The sequence below is a fragment of the Oratosquilla oratoria genome, chromosome 1, assembly GCF_046742065.1.
Source record: "Oratosquilla oratoria isolate Oo_2021 chromosome 1, ASM4674206v1, whole genome shotgun sequence".
Classification (NCBI taxonomy): Eukaryota; Metazoa; Arthropoda; class Malacostraca; order Stomatopoda; family Squillidae; genus Oratosquilla; species Oratosquilla oratoria.
Genome location: NC_134777.1, coordinates 94,317,984 through 94,327,983, shown reverse-complemented (window position 1 = coordinate 94,327,983; position 10,000 = coordinate 94,317,984). Strand labels below are relative to the sequence as shown.

Genomic DNA, 10,000 nt, shown 5'->3' with positions numbered 1-10,000 from the left:
TTTTCTCATAACTGCTGGAGGAGCAGAAGTCCATTTTCTGCGGCCGTGAAGCTCAATTCGAAGAGATCCATTTTGCCATCTGTGGTCAAGGCTGAATTCAGGTGCAATGGATAGGAACAAGAACATTGCAAGAATTTCCTTCCCAGATTGCTGGGGAAAGGATATATTATAAACTGCACGTAAACGAAAGAATAAAAACACAAGTAAAAACAAATGATAGAATAACAACATCATAATTTGATATTTTTCTCTCTAATATTTATTTGCCAAAAATCGCCAAGAACAGCGCCAGTGACGTCATGTCGCTTGGAAATATTCTTGTCTTCCGATCTCACTAACAAACCGTTTCACCGGCATCATGAAAAGTTATCAAATCTTCTTAACCATTTTTTGTAATAATCCAACGCTAGAGTGAGTCCATACAATAACAAAAATTACATTAAATTCTCTCAAACGACGGGATCTCAACAAATTTCCTATTTAATCTAGTCTATTTTCATAGTATGCTATGGCAATTACGCCTGTACGAGTATACAACAGAAGGGTGCGCGCGCACCCATTTCTATTATTCTCTGACATAAGTATTCATAAACGTCACGGCAACTGCCTAATCTCCGACAGTTGTTTTCAAAATATCTACCCAACGGCCGCTCTCAACGTCAAATACGTTCTGGACCAACGAGAAACAAGTTGTAATATTACGTTTTGAGGCGAAGAGGTAATTCGGTTTATTAGTTTTGGAGGCAAAGGATGAGGCCGTGATATCAACATCCCTTCTTATGTAGTGCTGTTGGACACGGCTGGTATATACCCGTTTCTACAACAATATAAGATCTTTTTCGTTTTTCATTTTTCATACCCAGACATAACATACTTTTTTAAATCTGGGTTATGTTCGGAGTTCAAAAAAGTAAAATTGGTAATCCTGGGTAACACTTAAGCTTTTTGGCAGTCCTACAGATTATATCCATTTTTAACTTTTGAATATTTACTTTATTCATCACTATGTTAAATCACACGTGCATTTTAGTATTTTACTTTTGTTGTGTAACAATTGTGGACCAAAGGCCCAGCAACCATCCGTAGGAGTTAGCCTAAGTCTGCCCAGAGGACAGCTTCTGTGCTAGAGATTTAACGTAAATACATGCTCATTATCTTTTAATAGCATTACCAGAACTAAGTGCAAAATATGGACATACAATTATCAAAATCACAGGGGCAAGCTCCAAAATAGAAATGCCGATTAAGAAAAAAATAATGATTTAGTGTTTTTATTAATTAAATAATTTATCGACGCATGATCTCATCCTCATAGTACTTCAACAGAAAAATATATTTCTATACATGAATTCAATAATTTAGTCTTTGCCTCACTATATTTCAAGATATATTTCAGTTTCTATACATGAAATCATCAACTTACGCTGTCAGTATTTCAAAAATTCTCGAGAAGGCAATTCTCTTGACGTCCAAGAAAAGGTAGCCTCTGAGGAAGCTTCGGCAGACACGTGCTTCATAGGACACAATAAAGAAAAAGATCACAGAAGAAAATAGAAAAAGGAAACATCACAGAATACAGGAAAGAGAAAGAGCGTAAGCCTCAATAACAGCAACACAGATTATCTTGCGGAAGCTCCTTACAGTGAAAGTCTGTTTTGAATCAAATATGCAAGAACCAAATGGACCACTAAGTCTTATGTCCTTCTGTTAACCCATTGAGAGTTGTCGCCTTACTCTAAGATTCTCTCTTTTTTTTTCTTTTTGTCTAATGCAAGACGATTTTATTAAGTTGGAATGATACTCTATTCCACAAAACACTAACGAACACCCCAACCAATCGAATAGTACTGTTGCACTTCAAATCTATTTTGGCTTACGTCAGATTTGTTCTGCCAGGGAGAGAGAGAAATCCCGTTGCAGAAAATATTCAGAGGTTATATCTGTGGATCTGATAAGGCTTTAGTTACATATTCCATTATTTCATACTAAAAATGTCAATCAGTTTTCACTCCATTGTAGGTTTTCGCACAAATGGTATGATCAGCAATGACTACAGTTTCTGTATTTGAACTTCATAAAGATCTATCAAAATACATAAATAGCAAATATGCTACTTAACAACATTGATTATATACGTGTATTTGCGCGAGCACACACACACACACACACACACACACACACACACACACACACACACACACACACACACACACACACAAAATTCAATTCACTGAGGAGAGAGTACCCATACAAAAGGTCTTAATGGTCTGGTTCCAGTCAACCCGAAGTCCATCATCACATGAGATAATAACACCTGACACTACTCAAAACAAAATATACGTAGTTCACCACCTTATTCGAGAATTCCACAACCCTTGACAAGAAAGGGGAGGAGTACACTCGTATACGAGCGAGAAAAAAAATTGAACGTGAAACCGTGCGTTTTAATCCAAAAGGCATCTGAACATTGTCCAGTCAGAGGGCACTTGTTTCAGTATAGTTTCATATTTCGTGGACCCGTGCACCTTACAGATACTAGTGACTGCTACCTCGGATGTCAGTCCCAGCACAGAGGGCAAACGTTCCTGTTTCGGTTACAGATAAGTGCATCCTTGGCTAAACTCTTCATTTTTGTCAACCGTTGTGGATTTCTTCAACACAGGGTTTTTCTAACCTAACCTAGCATTAAGTTATTTAATTAACCAAATAAGTAATTGTTACTGCATTGTCTTGAGTGTCATACTAATTGGGTTTAAATTAGGTTCATTCTCTTCACCGCGAAAAATTACCCTGAACTGATATACATAACATATCCCCAAACACAGCTCAAGCAAACCTAATTTTATTAAACCATCTCCCTGTCCAAGGGTTGTCATCCCAACCGCAGTTGGGAACTTTGCATTCGGTCACAGAAAGTAAGGGCTGTCATCCCAACTGCAGTTGGGAACTTTGCATTCGGTCACAGAAAGTGGAATATAAAGTGGGGCACTGTCCGGGATACTCACCTAAGACAGCGAGGTAGGCCCACCCGGAGTGCGACGCGGCTGTCTGAGTCTTGGCTGTGCAACGGTACCAACCCTCATCGTCCTTCTCCACGTTCCGGATCCTAAGACCGTCTGGCTCTATCGACACACGCTTCTCTGAAAAATAAACAATGAAATATTGTGTCAAATTCTGCGAGGTATGGGTTTCAAGAAACACGTTCAAAGAAGGTATAAGGAGGTATGAGCCAATTCCATCATGACTGGCTATAATCCCTTTGCTTTTATGATACTACAAGGATAGATTCAACAGCCTTGCAGTAGACAGGATAAAAGGGGGTCTGCCACCTAGTATAACTAAAGATTCGATGGTTCACAAAGGAAAATGAATATATAGATATCCAGGATTTCCTGTAGCTGAATAAAGTAATTTGGTGGTAACAATTAAAAATATCAGTCCATACATACACGTGGACAAGAGCGCACAAATCAAACAGTTGCAGGTCTAGCACGGAGACCATAACATTAATCTTTGTCCTTTATAGAACATAACAAAGTGGCAACTCATCGCACATAAATAATATAATATACTTTCTAACTATAAACGTGTACATCTGGTAAAACTTCCGTGTGGTTCCTTTGTTCATAGAGTGTGGCACCAACGTTTGTATGTTTGCTTGTAAACGTGAAATGAAAAGATTGTACTATCAATTTTCGGCAATATTTGTATACCCCATTTTTGTGAAAACACAAGACCTTTTGCTATAAAATCCAACTCTAACGACATGATGGACCATGCGTAAGTTTTCCAAAAGACTCACCACCTAATGCTCCCCACAATTCCCTGACTGGAAGCACATAGTCCCAGCAGGAGGAATAACACGAGGAGAAAGAGATGTGAAAAAGAACAATTACGAAAAAAAAAAAATGTTTATGATAAAAAAAATGTAGAAAGTTACATAAGAAAAAGACGTAGACACAGAACATAAAGAAAAAACATAATCAAAAGAAAAAAGAAACAGCAGATGCCGCAGAAGAAAAAGCGAGATAAGGAAAAAAATAATTAGACAAAAAAAAACAAGAGCAAAAAAAACGATAAAGACGAAGATGAAGCAAAAAAAGTCTGAGGCCTTCTATCTTGAAGAGCTCAAAATATTTTTCGGTTTCGACGGGCCCTCATCTCATCATAATCTTTAGAGAGCTGAACAATGGACTTTTGGGGCGATACTCTAATAATGAGACAAGGAATTGGCTTATTAGAATCAATTTCGATATCGGAGACAATGGGGGGAGGGGGGCGGTGCCGAGGCTGTTGATGATGACTGACTGTGATGAGCAAGTGGAGGCAGTGGAGGAGAAAGAGGACAAAGAGAAGAAAGCAGAATGAAGAAGAAGAGGAGGAAGAGGAGGAAGAGGAGGGGGAGGAGGAATAAGAAGAGGAGGAGGAGGACGAAGAGGAGGACGAGGAGGAAAGGAGGAGGAGGAGGAGGAGGAAGGAGGGGAGGAGGAACAAGGGGAAGAGGAGGATGGGCGACGGAGAAATAGGAGGAGGAGGAAGAGGAGGAAAAGGAGATGTAGACAGACTATGCATCAGTTCCAGTGTAACTGACATAGGAAAAACAACTGAAACACAAGTTCATAAAAACAAAAACACAATAATAAACCCAAACAAAATTGAAAACTATGAACAGTGACTGCACTACTGAACCAATCTTAGAATCTTTCCTCCTTCCAACGCGCAGTGAAAGAGTCACAATACAAAAATCTCAGATAAAAGGTTCCCGTTTCATTTTTAAGAATGCCATTATCATTTCGATGAGATCCTTCTACGTCGTGGCCTCTGAACTAAATCTTTGAGGACGATCCTCCTCTTCCTCCTCCTCCTCCTCGTCCTCCTCCTACTCTTCCTCCTCGTCCTCCTCCTCTTCCTCCTCTTCCTCCTCCTCCTCGACTTTCTACTGACAGTTAGCAAGTGGTATGAATAGATTTGCCTGACAAGTGCTGAGCCAGGCCGACGAGAAGACCCCCCCATGAGGACAATTGGTACCCACCCTCCTCTCCCCCTCCCCTCTTCTTCCTCCCTCCTCTCCCCCTCCCCTCTTCTTCCTCCCTCCCCTCCCCCTCCCATCTTCTTCCTCCCTCCTCTCCCCCTTTCCCCTTCCCCTCTTCTTCCTTCCTTCCACTCCCCGTCCATCTTCGTTCACCACGTTCTTCTCTCCTCTCTTTTTCTTTATGCCATACATTTTCCTCCCTTCATTTTCTCTCTTTGTCTCCTTTTGAATAACTTCCTCTCTTGTCCATCTCTCTATTTTTCCGAGTTGTAGTTTCCATACTAGTCTGAGTTCAACACAACTCTGAACCTCATCTCCCTGTCCCTCCCTCACCCTTTCATTAAGTTTCCTTCTCTTCCCTCTACTCCTTTTACCAACACAAATAGCTTCAAAATGCTCTTCTCTTTCTTTAAGGTCTCTCTGTCCCCTTTGCATCTCCGTCTTTCTCCCACCTTCTCTCCCATCCTTTCTCATTGTGGTCCTGCATCCCACATCGTGGGATAATGTATATGAGCGAGTTATCTAATCTGCCTAAAATAAACCCATAACTTTCCATTTGGGGCAAAAAGAACTGTGTTTACACATGCCGAGTGTTGACCAATAGGGGTTGTCGCTAAATTCGCCTGAGATGCCTATTAAAGCTGGATAACTTAATTCAGTGTATATTCTAGTAATCTCGATAGGCTCATCAACGTATGATTTCGGTCATTCATCTACTATTTATTTATTCACTTATTCATCTATTTAATTATTCATTTATTTATTGTTTTATCTATTTATTTATTCTTATATATTTATCTACTTATTTATTTATTCATTGATTTAATTATCTATTATCTTATTTATTCATTGGTTTATCTATCTACCTATTTATTGGTTTTGGCAAGTTCGTGTCATGCATTTTCTATGAGACAATCGCTTCTCGAAAAACTAAAAATTTCAATCAGCTAACAATGCTGCAAGAAATGTAAAAATAGTGTGAAAATTATTTGACCAGGAATATTTAAATCACTTGTAATAACTAATTTACGTAAATCATTTCACTATAACTTGTCTACAAAAACCCTACAACAACGAAAAAACAAGAGAGGGAAAACGTGGGGAACAAATATCTCACCAAAAACATTCCACGGCGGAGGCTGTTGACCGCACATCGCTTCATGTTATCTAGCGGTCGCTGGCAACTGCAGAATTTGCATAAGCTTCCCATATCTTCCCCCCCCATCCCCGTCCACAAGCTTTTAGAAATGACAGACAGACGGGCCAGCTTATCGAACCTCAATTATTGGGGGCAAGGCTGAAATGATCGACAGCCAAGGATAAAATGCCAACATTAACCTGCTTAGCCAAAGATAAACTGACACTTTTAACTTGTTTATCCAAAGATAAACTGATAATTTTAACCTGTTTCCTAATTAAACTCAAAGTCACAAGATTATCTTAATCAAATCAAGAGATATGGTTTAAGTTAGGAACTTTCCCCATGAATCGACCCACGTCAGATGCACTAGAAGTTACTGAGTGCCCCGAAATTGTTTATATAATTGTAAGTTTTAAGACACCTTTTGATAAAGAATGTCTTTGTCAAAACAAAATGAATATAAATGATTACCATAGATACATGATCACGAGATCAGAGTTTCATAAATAAAATACTCTATGTCTGTGCATTTTTATTTTATATATTTATTTATTTATTTCCTTTTTTTATCCGAGGGCTGACAAATTATCCACCTTACGAAGAAATCAACGAGCATATTTCTAAAATGAAGATTCTGGTCAGTAAAGATATATACATGTCAACGAAAAACAATGCTGAGCTTTTCGTTCATTCGCTAATCCATCTCGCTCTACGCTGGCGTCAACTCTTTATCACGGACGAAAAAAAAAAAAAGATGAAGAAGAAAAAAAAAGTCATGCTGAAGCTCACTAGTTTGAGAATCCAAAGCCTTTAAAGACCAGAATCCTATAGAAGGAATCACATTTTCGCCTTTATGACATATACTGAATCTTTCTCTGTCGAATTATGCGCGCACGCGAGACTAAATCTAATCTACACAAAAATGTGGATTTCCATAAATTAGGGAATATACGAAAAGTTTGTGAATTATGTTAGTATTCATATTCAAAAGAGGTGGTCGCGCTTCATGGTGAATAAGGAAGGGGGAAAGGAAATTAGAGGACAGAGTGAAAGACTGAGATAAATGTCAAAAATTAAATAAAGAAAAAGGGACGATGAAAATATGAAAAAAACAAACAAACAAAAAACGAAAGGGGAGCCAAGTAAATTAAGAGAGGACGAACGTGTACGAAATGGACATGAGAAATGGAAGCACAAGATGTATATAAAACTTATATATGCGCAGTATATGCATAAGGAAATATACAAAACTACGTTTAAACAGACAAGTGTATATGCGTTTCTTCTCCTTATCCATGAAAACTCCCTCAGCATCATTCTCCCCATTTCTCTCTCACACACCCTCCCCATCCTCCCCCTCCCCCTCCACATCCACTCCTTCCTTCTTATCCACCTCATTCAACAAACCGCTCCACAGTCCCACTGTAATGAGGCCCTGAGGCATCAGTAATTATCCCCCCCAGCTTACCCCCCCTCGCCCACTCACCCCCCAACCCTTACATTCCCTTCCCTCTCGTAATCCCCCCACTCGTAATCATCCACTTATTCCCCCCAGCCCTAGCTTCCTTGTAATCCCGCTCCGGACCCTTGTAGTACTTTGTACGAAATAATATGAAAAAGTGGACGAAAGTTAAAGGAATATGCGTGATGATCTTGTGTTATGTTGGTAGACCTGAGTGTCTCGCTCAAGTATTTCCTTGTATTTTCAACGACAAATCTTTAGCATTAAACGCTGTACGCTGTACTCTGATCATTAGGCTCCAAATGAACGAAACTCTTTGGAAGTTTGGACTCTACGAGTATGTATCTTAACCAATCCAACTCTCATACATATATCTTCTCGCTCCTCTACTTGAGAAACTTAACAACAATTCCATCGTCTCTTTAGCATTTTTTCTTAAATTGTAATTGTTCTCTTCATTTTCTTATGCGTGTATCTTCTTCCTGTATTTAACAGGAAGAAGATACACGCGCACATACAATCCTTAACTTATCCAATGATCCCTTTCGCTACGGTGACTCTGTTTAGAAATTTTATTCTGGCTAGTGCTACACGATTCTATTCATCTGAAGGGAGCAAGGGAGAGACATGGAACAACATGGGTCACGACCGTAAGAGGCGTCGTTTCACGTAAGGCCGTGGTGTCAGATGTAAAAGTCGATTTCGTAGTCATAGTAAAAAAAAATAGTGAACAAAATTGGCCGATGTTAGGAAGAACAATAAATAATGCATGTACCCTTCCACATCCCATGAGTTTATCAAAATGGGTTTATCACCCCCTCCCCCTCCCCACTCCATCATTGACGAGGAGGGCATCACGTATCTGAATAAAACCATTCGTCAGTATGTAGCAAGAATTAAGATAAAGCACACCTCTTTGTTAATATATTATATGACTTAATGTGAACAGACCTAACCCATATGCTCCCAATCCACCATATAGTCCGCATTTTCCCATCCTACGGTACTTCATCAAATCAAATACAAAAAATACCCTCCCCCCCAAAAAAAAAAAAACATAAATAAAATAAAGTAAGAGACAAAATATCAAAAACGAAATCCTGTTAAACAAAACGAAATGAAACGCCAGAGAGGAAAAAAAAACGAAAATAAATTAAACAGTTTAAGAAAAAGACTGAAAATCTTTCATGTTTGAAAACTAATATGATCAAGAATTTGATATTATCCATGATGCATATGAACTACGAAATGAGGACGGTGATACAGTGAAGAATTCGAAACAAATGAACAGAGACGGCGGGAAATAAACTGCAACAGGAAGAAGAAGAGGAGGAGAAACAGGGAGAAGAGAACTGAAAACAACAGAAGACAAACGAACGAGGAAATGAAGACAATTACGATGGCAACGGGAGGGGAATAATAAAGAGAGAGAGCGAGCGATGACGATGCAAAAGACCGAAAGGGGAGAGAGAAAAAGGAAGACGATAAATGGGAAGAAGGGAGAATACGGAAGACGGGGAGAGGGGGAACGACCGACCTGGCGGTAGGATGGGGAGTGGGGAGTGGGGAGTGGGGGGGATGGTGAGAAGGACTGGGGGGAGGAAGGGGTTTCAAAGGGGGGATTTGGAAAAAATGGGAGAAAGGGAGAGACTGAAGAGCTAAAGCGTGGAGGGAAATTGAAGAGGAAGAGAAAAAGGAAAATAAGGAGAAGGAGGAGAAAGAAGAGGGAGGAAGAGAAGGAAGGAGGAACAAGGGAAGAAAGGGTGGAAGGAAAAAGGAAGGAGGGAAGAAGACAAGGAGGGAAGGAAGGAAAGAAGGAAGAAATGAGGGAAAGAGACGAGGAATGAATGAAGGAAAGAGGAAAGAATGGAAAGAAGGGAATGGATGAAGGAATGAATAAATGAAGGAAGGAAGGAAGGAAGGAAGGAAAGTAGAGGGGGAGAGATTGAATGAAGGACGGAAGGAGGGAAGGAAGGAAAAAAAGAAAGAAGAAAGGAAGAGAGGAACAAAGGAGGGAGGGTAGGAAGAAAGAAAGGAAGAAAGGAAGGAGAGAATGAGGGAAGGAAGAAAGAATTAAAGAAAAGAAAGAGGGAGAGAAGGAAGGATGGAAGGAACGAATGAAAGGAATGAGGAAGGAAGTAATGAAGGAAAGAAGAAAGGAAAGGAGGGAAGGAGAGAAACATTTGAAGGAAGGAAGGAAGGAAGAAGGGAAGGGAGGAAGGAAGGAAGAGGAAAGGGAAGAGCAGAGGAGAGGAAAGTAGAAAGGGGTATGTGAGGAGACGGGAAGGGAGGGAGGGAGGAGGGGGTCGAGTGTGGGGGAAGGGGGAGGGGGGCGTGGCACATGTCGAGGACGGATTTCCAGTCA

The 10,000-nt window shown here is 39.9% G+C and overlaps 1 protein-coding gene across 3 annotated transcripts in view; it reads right to left on the bottom strand.

Annotated features, from left to right (window-relative positions):
* Window positions 1-10,000, bottom strand: part of LOC143023228 (tyrosine-protein kinase transmembrane receptor Ror2-like) — a 250,938-nt gene that overhangs the window by 110,515 nt on the left and 130,423 nt on the right. For all 3 annotated transcript variants that reach the window (XM_076181901.1, XM_076181854.1, XM_076181786.1), the window contains one exon: window positions 3,006-3,140. In XM_076181901.1, the coding sequence (XP_076038016.1) occupies window positions 3,006-3,140 (135 nt within the window). The remainder of the gene's footprint in view (window positions 1-3,005; window positions 3,141-10,000) is intronic.